Consider the following 20,002-nt stretch of genomic DNA (forward strand, 5'->3'; position numbering starts at 1 on the left):
TAACAGCTGTTGATTTAGAGTGTGTTTTAGAATATCATAGTATTAAAGACACCATTTTATGTTATGCCTATAGAAACGTACATAGCAATTAGTATCTGATTCTACAGGTCAAAAAATCTACCATAATACTATTATCGTTTTATACATGGTTAAACATATGTATCTTGTGTTATAAAAATTGTGAATCCTTAGTCACAAGTTAGTTCATCAACTATTACATATAAACTGCCATTATGTTAACTCTTTGATTACAGTGCAAGATTTTAGTGATGGCTTTTCACCTTTTTTACTATGTGAGGTACGGTACACCTTACACATATCAAAACTTTAAGCTAACTGAAAATAATGTGTATCATGTTCCATAACTTCTTGTTCCTGCAATCTCAATTTCTTATTTCTATAGGCTGCCTCAGCAAGCTCTTCTGTTGGGGCAAGGAACAATTCTATAATGATCATTGTTTTATTTGAACACACTTACTGATTCCGTATATATAGAAATATTAAATTATGGTTGAAACTTTAGCAGTAGTTAGTTAATGTTTTATTATACTATCATAGTTAATGATAAATGTTAAATGTTCAATTTAAACATTTCCATTAAGGATAGTGATGTTATGGAAATTCTACTTGCTTCATACAACGAACTCTCACAGACTGTTTTATTTTTAGATACATAAGAAAATATGTGGTGCCAAAGAATTACTTACATTTTGCTTTTAATTATAAAAGCTTAACAGTATTCTTGAGATAATTATCTGAAACATTTCACAGATGTTTATGTTCTCAGACTGTAAAAAGTATTAATTAATTAATCTCTAACATTTATGCATTTGTAAAATTAATTATAAAACTACTGATTTTACTGAATACCTATTCTTAAATATGTACTTAATATTACATTTTTCAAGGCTAAAACAATTTTATATTGTTCCCCATATATTTTCTTATAATGTTATGTTGGAAGACACATATGTGCCCATGGCAATGAAAGAATAGACCTGATGAAGAAAGAACAAAAATACCATCTACAAATCTAGAGAAAAGTAGTGGCAGTCTATATGTAACTATTCAACAAACTTAGTAAGCAAAATGAATTCTTGAAATGTTGATTTGGAGAAAAATGGAGAAAACCGGTTGGACAGAATATGATCAAGATTTGTGTTTTGTTTGTTAAACCTTCACAATGCTACACAAGGGTTAACTGTGCTAGCAATCTGTAATTTTGAAGTGATAGACTAGAGGAATGATAGCTAGTCAAGACCACGCACCTCAAAATATTTATGAGGAGTTCTACTTGCATGCACTTTTAATTCTAATGTTTACAATCTACTTGTTATTATATCATACAGACTGTCTTTTTGTTTTTAGCTGAAATTTTCTTATAACCTGTATTTAAAAAACTATAACATATCAGAACTGGCAGTGGTCTATTCTTAATAGAAGCTCATATATACAAATGTATTTAATCTTCTACTCAAGAGATTGTTAATACAACAATTTTCTTTATTTAAATAAAACACTTTTTTTTAAATGAGGTTAAAACTTTTTGATATTACAAAACAGAAGAAAAATACAGTTCAAGCCTTTTTATTATGTAGACAAAATATTTATGCATGTCACTTAAACCATTTTTTAATATTTCAAAATTAATTTGTGACCTCAATTTTTGAATGCCAAAAGAATTATGATACTGTTAAATAATTCTCTATAACATTTAACACTAAGAAATAACTTTTTCTTCACGGAGGACTTGAAGATCTGTTTGTGTTAAACCTAGGAGACTTGTTAAAACATTATTTGTGTGTTCTCCAAGACTTGGAGGTGGAAACCGAGGTTCGTTAACACTATTGCTATATTTTACTGCTGGACCTGAAAGGAATGGATATATATTAATCATTTTAAGTTGTAAACTTTAAAGATGACATACAGAAATAATAGATATATAAAATGATAAAAAACATATAATCCAACCACTTTCAAACGTGCTTAGGTCATAGGTTTTTTATCATTTTGTATCAAATGTTCTTGAACCTACATCATGAATGTGTGTGTGTATATATATAATGATTTAATTAGTATAAATAGTCCTGAAATAAATGTTATTAGCACTATCAATCTAGAAAAATTATAAATTGAAAATACTTCAATATCTAATACAGAAATACGTTATTTATTAGAGTTTAAAATTAAAATAATTGATAAGGATATGAATGCAATTATTTTTAATAAAAGAAAATATTTTGCTTTTCCAATCTATAGTTTACTCTCTTTTAATAGTAATGTATCATATCATTCTGTTATAAGCATTATAACTTTGCAGTTATTCAGATATTGTAAAATTTGTAATAAATTACAACACATTATCAGTAGTGTTGAAATACTAATACAAAAAATAACAGTTAATGGATTTAATAATGAAGCTTTTAAACAAAATTATCATACTATTCTGTAATAAATATAAGAATGTCTTAAATAAATATAAAGAAATAAAAATTAGAGAAATTTTACTTAACATTTCTAATAACTATTTTTAATTATGAATAAGGCCATTTAACAACTTGGCACTACTTTATGTGAATGCACACCTTGCTGCATATAAAGGCTTGTTTAGAGCATGATAGTCACAGCAGAATTAATAAATGGGTGGTGGTTGGGATCTATGCTACTTTGTTTAGATAACTGGATGGGATGCTTCATATTAGTATATTTTGTCTTCTGTGCTATCAATTATTGCTTTTCTACCATACTGGGGTATGGAATGCTAACTTTAAGAGGTAGTTTTCAACTTACTTACCCCCAAATTATTCTTATTCCAATTAATTTTTCTTCTTTACTTGGGGGAGCAATCACCTTCTCATGACTGTTTGCAGGCAGTGAAGGATGATATAGATGTGGGCTTAAGAACCCACATCTTGCTCTCCTAATTTCTATTTCTATATCTATTACTACTATTTTATTTCTTACGTGAGAGTGGCGAATGGAGGTTAAGACTGATAGATGGTGTATCCCCATCACAATGTGGTTTCTACATTTTCAGTCACCTCCAAAGCCTAGGGTACATTTTATATTTCCACATTATACTTTGCACCCTGAGATCTTTTCAATGAGTGCAGCATTTTTTGTTTAATTTACTTTTTCGTTTTGGCATGTTTTTTTAAATTATAACAAATTAAAATAATTAGAAGTTTGGGTTTGCTGTTTCAACACAGTCCTTCCTTGTGATTTTTTTACTTAACTTTATTATCAAGAGTATTGATTTTCACTAAATTTTTACAGATATATTACTTTTAGAAAAGAGTTTATCTGATAAGAAAAAATATTCTTATCAAAATACAGAAGAATTATTTGAAATACTAACAAATTAATTCAGTAAGTTTTTTTCTGCAGTTCAGTCTTTGTTGAATCAAATAACTTAAAAATGGAAATTTAAGCAATGAAATAAAACTATTGCAATTTTTAATTTCCCTTTTCAAAATTTAAAGTTATATTTTATTTTACATCAGTGGTATAGTGAGAAATAAAAAAATTGGTAAACTCCCATGTTTGATGCTCCTGGCCAGAGTATGAACTCTCTTTGCCCCAGTGAAAAGTGAGTAAATGTTGCTATGTCATTCAAATGATGAAATAAGTAATTGCCATTTACCAGCATATTCCTTCAACTATACCACTGTTTTACATATTACCATTACCCATACTCTGAAATAAAACAAATGTTGCTGTTTATCTTCTAGCACAATATAAACTCATTCAAACTTAGCAACCATATTTAACTTTACCTTGATTGAATCTCAGTTAATTTTTTGAACGAGGATATGCAATTTTTTATTTATGTTTGATAGCTAGCTAACTTCTGTTTTCTCTGGGGCTTAATTCAGTTACCACTTACATATAATTTTTATCAAATTTTCTCCACGATACTTTTTTATTAGCTGGGTTAATAATTCTATACTTCCTCTCTGCAATCACTATCATGAATATTTTTTGAATACAAGAAAAGTACTAACAGTTCTTAAAATAATAATACAATAAACCCATCTTATATACAAATAAGATTTATAAATTTAGATTTAAGTTAGTAATTTCCATGTTATAGTTTAAAGAACTATCAAATAAAGTGAAAATAAAGAATAGCTATATCACTGTGATACATTTTAAAATACAAGAAAAATAGCATATAAACATTTTAGTAAATAACTGTATTACTCGATATTTGAGCACTTTCACTGTTAGAAGATATTGGTTGTTATTACATTCTTGTTCACAGAATGTCATACTAACCTATTACTTTGATTGACCCAGCATTTCTTTGTTCCATTTCTACAACCATTCCATTGTGTTGGACCTACGTTTATCAAAAGGAACCAATTTATTCTAAATTTCTTGACCAGTGAGGAAGGAATTCAATGCAACAATTCACTGATTTATTTTGACAGTTACTAAAAGGTTTGAATGTTAACTAAAAGCATGTGACTGGTTTAAAGCATGAAATTTTGTCCTACATTGAAACAAAGTTTAAAATACATATTGTTAAAAAATTTATCCCCAAAATTAAACTTTTTGTGATCTCTATAATCCAAAGTATTTGATAAAAATTAAAGTGTTAATTTCTACAAAATATGTGTTTGGAATGCTTTCAGATTTTTTCCTTTGCAAACTTTGAATACAAGTTAAGATCAGTTTATATAAATACATTTATTACATTTTCTAAATATAATGAAGTTGTACCTGTATTTTTCATTTCTATGAAAGTTAATGTGTTTACATTTTTAATTTTACAGACCTTATTCTTTTACTGAATACCCTCATTTTCCTAACATGTTTAAACAATTTCTTTGCTTAATACAAATGCAAGCCACTAGATATATGATCAGTGGAATAATGACAATGAAGAAAACTTTCCATTAGTGACTAAATACTTGCATGATTAGTAGGTTATGGAACATGTAAATTGTTAAGTATATTTGACAACTAATGAGTAGAAAAGTATTTTTATATAACATAATAATTTACCTGTGGATCATTAAAAACTTGCCCTATGTTGTTGATTGGTCCATATGGAATGCCAGAACCATTAAATGCTTTCAACCAGTGATCAGTGGAGTACTGGAAAAACCTGTACAATATATTTCATCCTATTATAAGATTATTAAACTAAAATAATAAAAAAAGAAATTAAATTAACAGAAATGGATAAATAGAGGTTTTTTTTTAAGGTATTAAAGCTACGCTATGCTAAGTTTGATATTCTGGACACCAAACAAATATCCTGATAAATTAACCTTTTCCAGACTGGATATCACTTGGTTGTTTTCTTCTTGTGTCAAAAATATTTAACCAAACATGACATTTAGAACAAACTTCATAAAAGTATCTAATTTTGGCCAAAAGTTTCAAATAATAGGATTTAGTTTTACTGTTATTTTTTATGTAATGAAATTGTGATAGACATTGTTTTTAAAACAACATTAAAATTCTTTATTTTTCTTGGAATTTAGTTTTGATTACTATATTTCTTTTGATACTTTATTTTGCCAACTCCAATTATAAATAATGAAAAACACCACAGAAACTAATAGACATTTATCAGTGATCTAGAACTTGATCTCAAAATCAAGTCGGACCAGGTAGCATTGTTTTTACTAATAATATTATTAGTCAGGATGAATTTATATCTGATAAAAATAGTTTATTTTTCAATACAATGTAGGTTCTTTCATTTATATGCATTGCTCGAATACGATGAGATTAATAATATTCAGTAAATAAGAATTTGAATATTTTGCCATCACCTACAGTACTGTCTAAACTTAGCTCTATAAGCTTATCTGATATCTTATAAGAGAAGAACATTTGTGTAACTTTCAAATTAATTTCATTTAAAAACATTTTCAGTAATGAGAAGAATATCTAAAGAAACTATATACAGTTCTGAGATCTGTAATATGCTTAAGTTTTATTAACTTCCCACTTGATTCCCTTCTTATCTGAAGGAGCTATATTTAATTTCTTTCAAACCAAAACCATAAGTTACTTTCCACACAAATTTAGTGACTCTACATTGAGGTAATTAATTTATAATCTTGTCTGTCTAATGACATTTAAACTTTTCCACTTTCAATCTGAGCTTCATTAATACTTGTTAAGACTACATGTTACAAAACAATAAAAGAGTGGGATTGAGAGGATGTATCAGTAAAAATTAGTGAAAGGGAAGGAAAATCATTTGAGAAACAATACATACACAGATGGTTATGTTCCCAAAATACAATAGTTTCTTATCACATATAAACCTATGCTTTGGGATGAACAGAAAATTAAAAAAATATATATAAGTGTGGTGTTTACAGATGAGATTCTTGCAAATTAAATAAATGTTAAAAAATTGGTAAAACAACAATTCTAAAATATTTCTATGTTAAAACATTTTGAAATAGATAAATTATTACTTTTATTTAAATCTTGAAATTTGATGTAGGTGTATACTCAACACCTGAAGAGTACTCCCTAGTTCAGTAATGGATAAATTACTTTTGTATAATAATGCACAATAATAACATTCTTAGTATTGAAGTTTAAAAAGAAAGAAAAATTAAATGAACTCTTTTGCTGCATATTCAGATATCCCCTTGTACTTACAATAATTGACAAACATACATGTATATAGCAAAACCTTCATGATTATATTCCTTATTACAAAACTGTCAACTTTGAAGAACAGAACCTATATAAGGACAGCTTCTTTATATCTTGGACATTGTTATCTAAATAATTTGTTTTATATTTTGTACTGATTTTGGCCTCTAAATGAATCAGTTTTGCCAATTATTATGCCATTTCCTGGATAATGCATTTCTTATAATTTTCCTCAATTTGCAGTTGAAACATTATTTTTCGTTATCCATTATAGTTTTCAAGGAATATTGCTGTCAGCTACATGATATACAGCTTCTTTCAAATTCATACTTTTATTTGTTGGTGGATAATTGACACTTTTTAAGAATAAGCCTGAAAATTAACTGTGCTGTGGAAGGGTAAAACTAACTGTAAAAATTCCCTTTAGACTGGTAATAAAGCAGTGATATTAATTTCAATTTTTGAACACTATCAAGTGCTCTGAATGCACAAAAAAAATACATAGGACTAGAATAAATCTGAAGAGCAGTGCTTAAAACAGAGAAACCACTCTGTGGAGAATAAACTGAAGGTTGCAAGTGACAAAATATTGGGATATATAAATAATGATTTGTGGTATTCCTCTTTATCATTGATAAACCTAGAAAAAACCAATCTAAGATATAATGAAGCAGAACAAGCCTAGTACAGGCTATCAGTTTCTGCTCTGGTGCAAGGACAACACCGTGAAGAAAGATTATGACTAGGCAGGTGGCAGGATCCTAAGTAATGGGGGGTTAAAAGGGTACCAGGGACAAAGGATGTAAGAAAAGAAATAGTAAAAGAAGTCCCTCTCATAAAACCCAAAAAACCTTTGGAACTGCAGTGTAAGATTGTCAAAGGGTAACAATATAATATTGTCAAATTCCCACTGGACTGGAACTCTTTGGTCAGTCTCTAGTACTGTTGGAGACATGCCCATCAATTGGTAGTTGGTTAGATAAGAACCAGGTTGAGAAAGGAATAATGGTGTTTTGTCTGGTGCAAGGACAACACCCTCAAGAAAGATTATGATTAGGTGCAATGACCTTAGAGACAGAAAATACTGTACCTCCTCAAACAGATGCAAGCTGGTGGCAGGATCCTATGTCATGGGGGATGAAAAAGGTACCAGAAACAAAGGATGTAAGAAACGAAATAGTAAAACAAGTCCCTCTGATAAAACCCAAGGAACCTTTGGAACTGTAGTGTAAGATTGTCAAAGGGTAACAATATTATATTGTCAAATTCCCACTGGACTGGAACTCTTTGGTTAGTCTCTAGTACTGTTGGAGACATGTCCATCAATTGATAGTTGGGTAGATAAGGACTAGGTTGAGAAAGGAATAAGAATGTTTTGTGGCTCCAGCTGTGACAAATGTGTAACCAAGGAGGAAAGGGTCAAGTGTTGACACACTGTTTACACAGGAGGTTCAAAAACCTCAGATACATGATTGAAAACATATCACCAAAGAAAAAATACAGAAATCCAGAAAAGAAAGATATAGCAAACATATCCAAGACAAGGTTATATCAAGACTCAGAAAATTCAAACTACAATGAAACCATGTGTAAAGCAAGATTGAAAGACAGCAAACGAGGCAACAAGGAGGTAATACGGAATCATAAAAAAACAGAAAAGTGGATGAAACATAACATACAAGGAGGGGTAGACAAAAATGCAGCAAAATCTGGTGGTGTAAAAGACTGTCAAATCTTCATGAGCCTAAACAGTTTTGGCTTGATCAGGAATAGATATTGGGACAAGTTCAGGAGAAAAAGGTTGACCCATACAGCAATCACTCTTATAATTGATAAATCCCATGATGGTCCTCCCCCATCTTCAGCCTATGAAAATAGTGCTTGACATATGACAACCAAAGTGAGAATACGAACCTCAGATTTCATTGTAAAAATACATATAAAAGGCAGCACTGAACAAGAATAGCTATTCATGTGAGAGGAGTTAATGTACTGTATTGGAAATCATTTCTTGATGCAAAATATTTCTTTTTTAGTTGAAATCTTTTCACATGCAAATCTTACATATACTTTGTGGCATTTAATGTAGTGATATGGTGTACTAACCTTCAATAACTACACCTACACTAATCAGGTACTTTCGATAGGGAAAAGTGCATTCACGATGTAAAGCATTGATTCTGTAAATGTTGAATACAATATTTTTCTTAGAATTTACTAGTATGTATCAGTATCCTATACATTGTAACTTGCAGTAAAAACTTACAAAACATCGTAAATGAAGAATAAAGCCACTGAAAATATGAACAATCATTCATAATAATTAAGAATCCAAATGTACAATATTGGGGCCAAGGACTTCTCAGAAGCATAAAACATTTAGATGAATAACTTATTTTGTATAGCACATTTTTAAATATTGTTTTAAGTTTACATATGCTAAAACGTTTTGAGCACTAAATTTAAAATATGATTTTTAAAAACTAGTAAAATTTGGGATTTTTATATATGGTTTTGAACTTTGTTACCAACATATAATGATTCTTATTATAAATTAATAAAATTTAAATTCATCCTACATGCTTTATGATGACAGATCCAATAATAACTTGGCATGCCAGACAGGATCTGTTAGATAAGTTACACAGAAAAGATAGAAAGACAAAGTTGAAACAAAGAGGATATTTGAATATTCTAAACCTAATAATCTTGTTCAAGTCCTCTGACAGGATATAATTTATTTTGCAAGAAGAAGAGATCCTTAAAACAGAATTAACTTACCTAGAAGACAATTCACACAGAAGAACTTGTCGATTTGCTACACGATTTCTGTTGGTTTTATACCTTGAGTCAGTCAGCAGATGATGTAAGCCCAGACACTGAAAGAATATTATAATGCACGAAAATGACAGAATTAAGTACAATGTTAAATGTATAGATTTTGTAAGTGGTAGAGCAGAAATAAATGAACAATAACAAGTTAAATTTTGTAACTGTGTGAAACATTTATTAAATAATAAACTTGTTAAGTAATAGAGTAAATTATCATATGTTGTCTGCAACCACTATATTTAACATTTTACCAATATTATCTGAAAGAATCAGTTATAATTTTAAGAACGTATCAGAGAAATTAAGGCAGAATATGTTCTAATACATCAACCACACCACAACTGCACTATTCAGTGGTGATAGTAATCATTACAAGGTACACTGTACTTTTATTTTACATGTTTACAAACATTATTGTGTTAAAGGCAATGTTGTTATATAATAAGTGTAAATGCACTTAATGACTGTAAGAAACTACTGCAAATATTACATATCTGTATACAGTTGACAGCTGTTATTTAATCTGCCCTTAAATTACCAGTTCTAGTCCAACAGAGTAGTAATTTACAAAGATGGAAGTGATATATGTAAAACATCACAAGTCAATAATGATGACTGACTGTAAAAAATGGGCAATCAAACAGTACTTTTACCTCAGAAAAACCTTTTTACAGGTTCAATTTTTTTGTTTTATAACAGTGTTACAGAATCTAGAGTAAGCAGTAAAAATTGAAAAAACAAGGCAAAGTACATTTCTACAGAAAACATAAACGAGTAACAATTTTTAATAATACAGCCTTGATGAGGCTAATATTATTAATATCCCACTTTTCATTCATTTTGAAGTGAATCACTTATTAGATTTCTTAAACTGCTTATCAACTATTTCCAAATCTCAAACAAACAAACAAAAGACAAACACACATTCTTTTTTTCACATGTAAACATCTGCCAAACATAAATGAACTGGGCCATTACCTAAGCAGATTACTATTCTAACAGAAACAGATAACTACCATTGTCTTTCAGTTCTTGCTCATTTAAGATATTTAGTCTGACACTGAATCAAATATTCAGAGCCACAACTAAATGTTGTGCCAGTTTGCAGATGATAAGAAACTGACTCTACAAAACCAGACTGTATGCCATAAATGGAATAAAGTGCAATACACTCACAACAAGATACAAGAAAACTCACTTACAATGGAAGAAAAGAACATGTCAAGTTGACTAATGACATATATAGTAAAATAGTTTTTACAGATGAGATTTACTTCATCCTTCAACAGATTTTCACTCATTCAAAGAGAAACTGAAAACAGAAAGGTTCACTTTCCTATAGGAACATGATATGTGTACCAGTAGTTGACACATAGTTTGGACAGGGTCAAGTAAGTAAGTTAAAAGTAAAGAGCTTTACTTTCCACAAAATAGTATTGGTACTGCAATAAGTTATAAAGACACATGCAATGACCATTTGTACTTCAAGTAATCATCATTCCACTTTAATAAATAATAATGTCTGCTTCAACCATGTTAATACAACTACCATATTTTTTGAAGATAAGAATGATCAAATAGAGTGGCTCACATGTGAAATGTTCAAGAAGCACATATGAAGTGCTCTAGGAAGGTGCATTGCCATCACATACTTCTAGTCTCTAATAATGTCCTAGAAATATCCTTTTCAGGTAATTGGTTAAGAATATATCAGGATCTTATCAAAACTCAGATTTTAAGTATGTTGTCAGGCTGTCCTTGTCATTTATGGTAACCTTAATTCATATTAACATTTTATGACATTTAATTATGTCTTTTCATAGTTAAATACATTATAAATTCCAATTATCCTTCAATTGATTAGTGAAAAAAATGTACTTGAGATCTGCTAAATAACTATTATGTTCCAAGTATTTCTGTCATAAAATATTGTTATATTTATGCAAAGAAAATCCTTTCTTACATAATTAAGCAAAGGTTTATAATTATGTAAAAAAAGTCAAAAATACACTGCTCTGCTGGCCAAAATCTTAAGGCCACATACATATACACTGCTAGCCAAAACCTTAAGGCCAATGAACATAAAGGAAAAATATGCATTTTGCATTGTTAGACTCAACCACTTATTTGAGTAGAGCTTTAAAAGATGAAAATAAGAAAAGGGAAAAACAAATAAAAAACTTTTTTAGCATTTAATAGGGAAAATGTGAATACTATAAAATTAACCTAAATACTAGCTCGTCAAAAGTTTAAGACCATACTGAAATGAAACATTAATTGGTAAACACATAACGAAATTTAGTCATTTGTGTTCAAGCATTAGCATTGTCATCATCTTCCACTGACATCTCCTGTGTTATATTGGGTAAAAACATGGTAAAGGCTCAAAAGTTGACAGAGTTTAAATGTGGCAGAATTGTCGAGCTGCAAAAGCAAGGTCTCTCTCAATGTGCCATTGCTGGTGAGATTGGGTGTAGTAAAACTGCTGTTGCAAATTTCTTAAAAGATCCTGAAGGATACGTAATGAGAATTTCAAGTGGTTGGCCTAAGAAAATTTCGCCAGCGTTGAGCAGGAGGATTCGACAGGTTGTCCGGCAAGACACCAGCCAATCGTCGAACCAGATTTAGGCCCTTATGGACACAGAATGCAGCTCAAGAACAATCAGATTGCATCTACGAGAGAAAGGCTTCAAAAACCAAAATCGTCTTCAAAGGCCATGCGTCCTTCCACACCATGAAACAGCTTGGTTAAACTTTGCTGAGAAGCACCAAACATAGGACAAAGAAAAGTGGATGAAGGTTTTGTTCTCTGATGAGAAAAAATTTAACCTGGATGATCCATATGGCTTCCCACGTTACTGGCATGATAAGGATATCCCACCAGAGACATTTTCTACACTACACAGTGGAGGAGGTTCCATCATGATCTAGGGTGCTTTCTCCTTCCATGGAACAATGGAACTTCAGGTTATACAGGGTGTCAAACAGCAGCTGGCTACATTGGCATGTTAGAGGGAGCATCCTTATTGACTGAAGGCTCTCGCTTGTGTGGAAATGACTGGATCTTTCAGCAGGATAATGTTGCAAACCACAGTGCCCGCAGGACAAAGGACATTTTCATGGTGAATAACGTGATTCTTTTGGGCCATCAAGTGTGTTCACTCAAACTGAACCCCACTGAAAATGTTTGAGGGTGGATAGCAAGAAAAGTCTGTAGAAATGGACGTCAATTCCGAACAGTGCATGATCTTCCTGAAGCCATCTTCACCACTTGGAATAACATTCCAGCTAGCCTTCTGCAAACACTTATATCGACCATGCTGTGCAACTCACTATTGAGACCTCTTGTTTGGCACTTCCTACCCTGTTTATGACTTCTTTTTGGTATGGTCTTAAACTTTTGACCAGCTAGTATTTAGGATAATTTTATAATGTTCACATTTTACCTATTAAATGCTAAAAAGTTTTAAATTTTATTTTCCCTTTTCTTATTTTCATCTTTAGAAGCTCTACTCAAATAAGTGGTTCAGTCTAACAACACAAAATGCATATTTTTCTTTATGTTCATTGGCCTTAAGATTTTGGCCATCAGTGTATGTTATTTTTAGAATAGAAAGGGTATTCTTTGGGCTTGACATGTTTTCTCCATCAATATTTTTACCCACCACTAAAATAAACAAAGATTTCTGTTTTGTTATCTAAAAACATTTGTAAAACAATATTTAATGTTTTAAAATAATTTTATATTGAAGAAACTTCTTAATGAGGTATGTATGTTTCATTTATTTGATTGACATGTTATGATTTTGTGTACAAGTTATGTATATATACACACAGCACATATAAATAAAATAAGTATTATAATATTTTTGTAAAATGTACAGCATTGTATCTGAAAACACATATGAAATGAAATAATGCACAAAGGCAAAAATTGAAAAGATTCATGGTATATGCGAATTAAGGAAATTTCAATTAATACTAAATTAGTAATGGAAGGTTTTGCTCATGTTGCAAACTGACTGGCATCATTAAAATGTAATATGAAAGAACTTTTCTATGTAACGTTCCTGCACAATTTGCATTACAAAGAATTCCTAAATTTAAACAGGTAGACTTACTGTTATATTGTAAGAAATGTTAGAACATTGATTTTAGATGGTTTTAAATGTACAGACAGACAGTAAACTGTTAATTTCAGTTTACTATTTTTTATTACATAAAGTCAAAATCCATGCTGATCTGTGAGCATAAATTTTAATTACATAAATCAAATCATGAATTAATTATATTTCAAATAAAATTCATTGCTCAAATTACTTCAGATTTAACAGAAAATTACTGATATAAGAACTTGATTCATAGTTTTTTCATTGAAATGGCTAGCTTATGCATCTAAATTTTATCAGATCGTCCTTTTTTGTTTTCTTTTAATAATGTGTATCACACATTTCATAATTTTCAAAATGAAACATAAAGTAATGTTGTAGCAAATAATCATACCTTACAAAAAATCTTAAACTGTTCATCACTACCTGCACCAACAGTAATATACCCATCACTGGTTTGGAAAGTTTGATAAGGAACTATGCTCTCATGAGCAGTTCCCCAACGTACAGCCTCTTTACCAGCGTTCAGGTAGTTGGATCCAAGATTGGCAAGTAATGACACCTATAAAAAGGTATATGATGAATAGGTATTATACCTATCATAACAGAAATTTACTATTTTGTTACTGAAAATTACAAATGACCCAAAATAAGTTTATACCAACAATCAAATTATTATTTTGTTTACCACTATGAAAATTTTTTATTATTATATTTATTAACAAAAATAGAAGCTGAAGAAAAGGAAAGAACACTGATACCAAATGAATATACATCTTCATTCGTCCTGATTTTTTTGTGAAATTTAAGTCTTTTAGTTTCAAACCAGATGTTATGGTCTTTTATATACTGCATCTGAAGCATCTCATTTTAATGACCAGCAGTAATCAGCCATCATTCTAATGTTCTACCTTCCCTGATACCTTGTCTCCATTTCCCTGATGTGTTGATGAAACCTTTCCCTTGTTCTTCTCTGATGGCACTGAGATTTTCATGAAAGTAGTCAACATGTAAATGTAAGAAATGAATTCTCAAGCTCATATTATAATCCAGCTCTTTGAATTTATCGAACATCTTATTGATGATATTTTTGCAATTTAAGTTCTGGTTGTTTCCTAAAAATTTGTCAATAACATCTTTAAGGACAATCTATGCATCTTTTTAAAAATGTTTCATCAAGCCTAATTTTAAATGCAGTGTCAACCAAACTTTCAGGTCCAATGTTTTTTATTCTGGTATCAGGCTAACTCTGTGTGACCATTACTTCTTTATCCAGTGATGGTTTCATGTTCTGTTGTCCCATTCACACAAAAAACAAAAACTTTGTACAGTTGGATTGTTGTCTCAACAACATGCAAAGAACTTTAAGTCTCCATAAAGTAACCAACCACACTTTTTGTATTTGATATTATTAAGAAGAAGTTTGATATTTTTGTACATTTCCTTCAAGCGAACCAAATGAGCAACAGAAACAGATGCATATATGCCACCACTTTGAAGGAGAACACCTTTTAGACTTCTTTTGGTAGAATCAGTGAACAATCATCACTTACTTGGCTCATAGACTGCAGTTCTTAGCACTGTTATTAATTAAACAACACTGTTGCAGTAAAACAAAGGATCTTTCTCACAATTTCTGTACTAATAAAATGATGTTTTTGAAGAAAGTAACTTCTTAGCCTGAAGTCTGGACCCCAAAATATCTGATGAATTTAAATCTCTCACCAAATCATTATGTTCACCTCACGTGAAAAGTTGTGGTTCACTAGATGTTTCAGATTGTAAAAAAATCCCTATCATAACTTCTATTGAAATCAGATTCAGAATCAGATGAAACTATATCAAGAATCTCCAGTGGAATAGGTACAGCTACATCAGGTTCATGAGCAGTCATCTCTGTGGTTTCTAGCCTCATGTTAGAGCATTGGTATTCCAAAAGACATATTTTTTCTTACCTTCAGTCCATTGTCTCAACTCTTTGACACAAATAGTGCAAATTATGTGCAGAGCCCATAATTTGTTTCGGTCCTGATGTTTTATTCCAAAATTACATATAATATGCTTTTTAGATAAATTCTGTAATGTTTTACATTTATTTCTTTACAACAAATCTACCATAAACAGAATTTGCTCAGGTCATTTATACAGCTTTTTGTAGCCACAGCAACAAATAAATAATATTTAAAAGGAGAACAATGTCAAAGTGCATGAACAAACAAATACTATCCAGAAATGATAAGTTATGTCTGTTAATATTAGTAGTGTGTTTCTTGTTGGCTCTGGAATGATTGATAAGACTCTTACATCATGATTGGTCTAGATAAATCTACAGCTAGTGGTTGCCAATATTTTAAGCATAACAAAAGGTGCCTCAATTCCAATGAAAATGATCTACTTATGTAAAAGTGTGCATGATGTTTAGTGAAAAATCTGTATGTGAAGAAGAAAAATATGTATTTTCAGATTAGTAATTACTGTAGAACATGTAACAATTTCAAGACAATAAAACCTGTGTAATTTATTATTTTAAAATTATGGTCCCCTTATTGTGACCATGATATGAATTTAGAAATGAGTTTACACATTCACAGAAGTTTATATCTGTTCCTGATGCAAAGATGTCATCCTATATTTCCTATGTCAATGTTTAGAAATAACTTGAATCAAATGTTTCAGAATAAGAACATCTAAAGAATATGTTGTTGTTGTTAAGCACAAAGTTACACAAAGGGCTATCTGAGCTCTTTCCACCATTGGTATTAAATCCCACTTTCTAGCAGTATAATCTTAAGAATATACAATGTATTAACATTAAGAATAAATCTTACGAAAAATATAATGTTCCTACATTTTAGCTTTAATGCTATCAATGTTACAGAAGTAGAAATACAAATGTCATCTAGTCATGTTAGCTGAAAAAAGTTACAAACACTTACAGGGCATTTAAAATCATACTAGTAACATGGCATCAACAGGGATTATGACAGAAGATGAGCTACTATAATCACCACATTAAAAAATATATGAATGAAATTTACTGTTTGTATTATCAACAGAAATTAACTAGCATCGAAAACAATATTTCTTATGTAGAATAATACATTATGGGTATCAGGTGACATTTTAAATCTATGTCTTGGTATTCTTTACAATAAAAGGGAAGGGGATTACACAAAGGTGTACAGTCTTATGCTTGTGGATAATATTGTCTCTTTTGGCAGGCAAGTGTTGTGGTTAACCTTATCAATAATAAGACATTTTTCACTCTAAAATAATTTTAACTCTTAAAATTGTGAATTTGGCATTACGGTAAATGAAAACGTAATTTTGGATTTTTTTTCTTTCTTCAGTACTAGAGTGTTATTTTTATCAGAAAGAATTCTAAGAAAGATAAAATGTTCAAACAGGATCATAACCTAAATTACAGTTAAGGGAAGTGAAACACATCAAAATGTCTATAATAATCTGATTTGCATATATAAAAATTGTTAATAGTTATTAAGCCTTGCATGTCTATTATGCTCCTGAATTCTTTGTTTCTGTTACCTCCACTGAGTTAAAACTGGTAAAAATTTTTGTCTATGTATTTCAAAAGTCAACATTTTTCTAATTTGAATAATACTTATCTCCTGTCCACCTATATTTATTACTCGACCATCAAGGTTACTTTCTTTACCTATCTAAGCATTGGTCTGATTTTTCTCTCACTTGCTCTAGTCACTTATAACCCACTGAGTTGCCCTTGGTGATATTTATCTTGTAATACTTTCCATCTACATCAATGCACCCTCTATCCTGGTACTGTATATAAGCACCTTTTTCAGATAATATTATCACTTCTTTCAAGACTGATTCAATCACACTCTCTAACATCAGCATCTATTGAGGAGTGTGTGAAAGGAGGCAAGTATGATTGGAAATGTTATTTTCAATTTAGGAAAATGTTAACTTCCAAAACATACAAACCTGTGTTTCCACTTGTAGCTAAAATCCCACATTGATAAGGTGGAGGAACTAGTGAGAGCATTATCCATATAAAAAGCATCTGTACAGACCATGAATGTGTTAACAAAAGCTTGGCACCTTAGTAGAGGAACTGCACTACATTCAGAACAGGTACGCTCTTCAGCAAGAACTAAATTACTGTATCATAGGTGGAATGGAACAAGGGTTATCACTATAGGCCAACCCCAACCAGATAGCCAAAGCTCTACTTCTCAAGGTTAGAATTAAAGGGTCTTGGTACATATATCCTACACTGATGGCTAGGACAACTAAACCACAATGTTATAGATATATATATATTAATTATAACTTATAAAACAAGCTGAAGCAAAATAAATTAAACAAAAAATGCTGCACTAATTGAAAAGATCCCAGGATACAAGCTATAATGTGGGATTTTAAAATGTACCCTAGGTTTTGGAGGTGACTGAAGAAGTAGGACTCACATTGCAGTAGGGATACACCATTTATAATTTTCACTAAAATATATGTATATATAAACATACACACACACACCTATGAGTAGATCCCAACCTGTAGCCACACAGTGATACATTCAGAGCCATCGGAATCACAATGAGAATGCTGATATAACATTTAGGAATAACAATGGATCTGTTGGTCTATCTTAGCTGTTCCATCCTCTAAGCCAAACTAAAACAATGAAGTGGACAAACCTTCTCCTCCTCCTCCTGAAGAAGCCAGAAAGGCAATACCCCAGGCTTGGAATGATGGGATTGTGTATGCCTTACTCAACAAAAGGAAACAATACTCATCCATTTCGAATTATGAACTTCGATCCTGGCTTCATAACTGTGTAGAAAAGGTACATTCACTTGCCCCAGATATATGGGGAGGATACAAAACAACTGTGCTCAATCAATAACACAGGATGAGACCACTCCATGTTTGAAATTAGGAGGAAATACTGGGCACTCTTTCATGGTCAAAAAGAAGGGTTATGCATACCCCAACTGAATAGCAAAGTATCAAATCTGAACTAGTGTTACAAGTAAGCTTCCAGGTAGGCTGGTGACATTCCTATCAACATCTCAGAAAATATCCAGGGACTCATATAAGAGGGCCTGCAACTTTGCCCTCTTTTCCAAGAACCCCTGTCCACATCCTCAATAACTGGAATCATGGGTTGAAAAGGACTCCCTGAAAACAGTGCAATAGGTGAACCAAGCTCCTCAAACATTCAAAAGCAAACTGGCTATGATTTATTCAAACCAAAGATTGGCAGGGACAGGTCAGATCTCCTTATGCCTTACTCATGATAGTCTGTGAGTGGTGGTCCATAGCAGAACAATAATACCACACATTCAGTTCCTAGGTGGTCTTATGAAACACCTAATTTTTATAGAGCCTGTTGCAACCTGTATAAACTATATTGAATTAGTAGTTGCTGGTGCAGAATTGGATTGATAAAAGCACATCTATCTTGGTAACATTTGCCACACTGAGAGATCTTGTGAAAACAAGGTAATGGACCCTGAAATTTTGAAATGAAAATACCCACCTCTCTGGATAATCCAGCAAAAGTGATTAAGATAGCTACAGAAGGTAGGCAAAATCCTCAGGTGAAAAGACTGTCAGATCATGCAAATAATGTGAGATAAAGGTATTGGGAAATGTCAACATTCTAATCCACACAATGATTTCCAGTAGGCGATTTGATCAGGTCACTACAAACATAGAAAAAGTGACAAATATGATTATATGAGACTTGCAAAAAATTTCTCTCATTCAGAAAGAGCCCAGGATAAAATCGTTGTCTAGCATCTCTAAAGCTTTCATGCAGGTAGTAAAATATTCAAGACCCACACCAAACACAAGCAAAATGGAAGCTTGATTGAACGTGGAAGTAAAAAATAGTAATAAGATGAACCAGAGAAAAGTATTGACCAAATACTTGATAGTTCTTTTTACTATCTGACAGTGTGTTTGGTAAGAAGAACTGATCTGAGGATGTAAAGAGAATGAGAAAGTGGTCTGTGGAAAAACAGCACAAATGATTCCAACCAGTGATAACTGCAGGTCAGCAGTCACAAAAATTAAACCATCAGGTAAAGCAGATACATGCCATATAAGAGTCAGGTCACAAACAGGTATTGAGAAGGAACACTTAATGATTCCTGGTTTGTCCCTGAAAAAGAAATGTACAACTTTTGAAAGCCTTTAAATTATAGGGTTTTTATTTATTTCTATCAAGACTCCTTGAACCTACATGTTTTTCTAACACCATTAATGTAACCCTAATATACCTGGTAGGTAACTGAAATGGTCATTTGGGACCAAGTACCCAAAGAGAGAGACTTGAGGAATCTTGTAAAATGTAATTGCCTTGAATAAGGAGATTTGAGAAGATGCAAAACTTCTGCCAGAGCCAGGTAAAAAAAGAATTATAGTTGACATTACAG

The 20,002-nt window shown here is 31.2% G+C and overlaps 1 protein-coding gene across 2 annotated transcripts in view; it reads right to left on the reverse strand.

Annotated features, from left to right (window-relative positions):
- Positions 1-1,482: 1,482 nt before the first annotated feature.
- The window catches only part of LOC143233922 (succinyl-CoA:glutarate CoA-transferase), a 53,244-nt gene continuing 34,724 nt past the window's right edge, over positions 1,483-20,002 (reverse strand). For both annotated transcript variants that reach the window (XM_076470809.1, XM_076470810.1), the window contains exons 8-12: positions 13,969-14,136; positions 9,415-9,512; positions 5,011-5,113; positions 4,279-4,342; positions 1,483-1,869 (exon numbers count right to left, since the gene is read on the reverse strand). In XM_076470809.1, the coding sequence (XP_076326924.1) occupies positions 1,721-1,869; positions 4,279-4,342; positions 5,011-5,113; positions 9,415-9,512; positions 13,969-14,136 (582 nt within the window). In that variant the 3' untranslated portion in view covers positions 1,483-1,720. The remainder of the gene's footprint in view (positions 1,870-4,278; positions 4,343-5,010; positions 5,114-9,414; positions 9,513-13,968; positions 14,137-20,002) is intronic.

Source organism: Tachypleus tridentatus, chromosome 12, assembly GCF_004210375.1.
Source record: "Tachypleus tridentatus isolate NWPU-2018 chromosome 12, ASM421037v1, whole genome shotgun sequence".
Taxonomy (NCBI): Eukaryota; Metazoa; Arthropoda; class Merostomata; order Xiphosura; family Limulidae; genus Tachypleus; species Tachypleus tridentatus.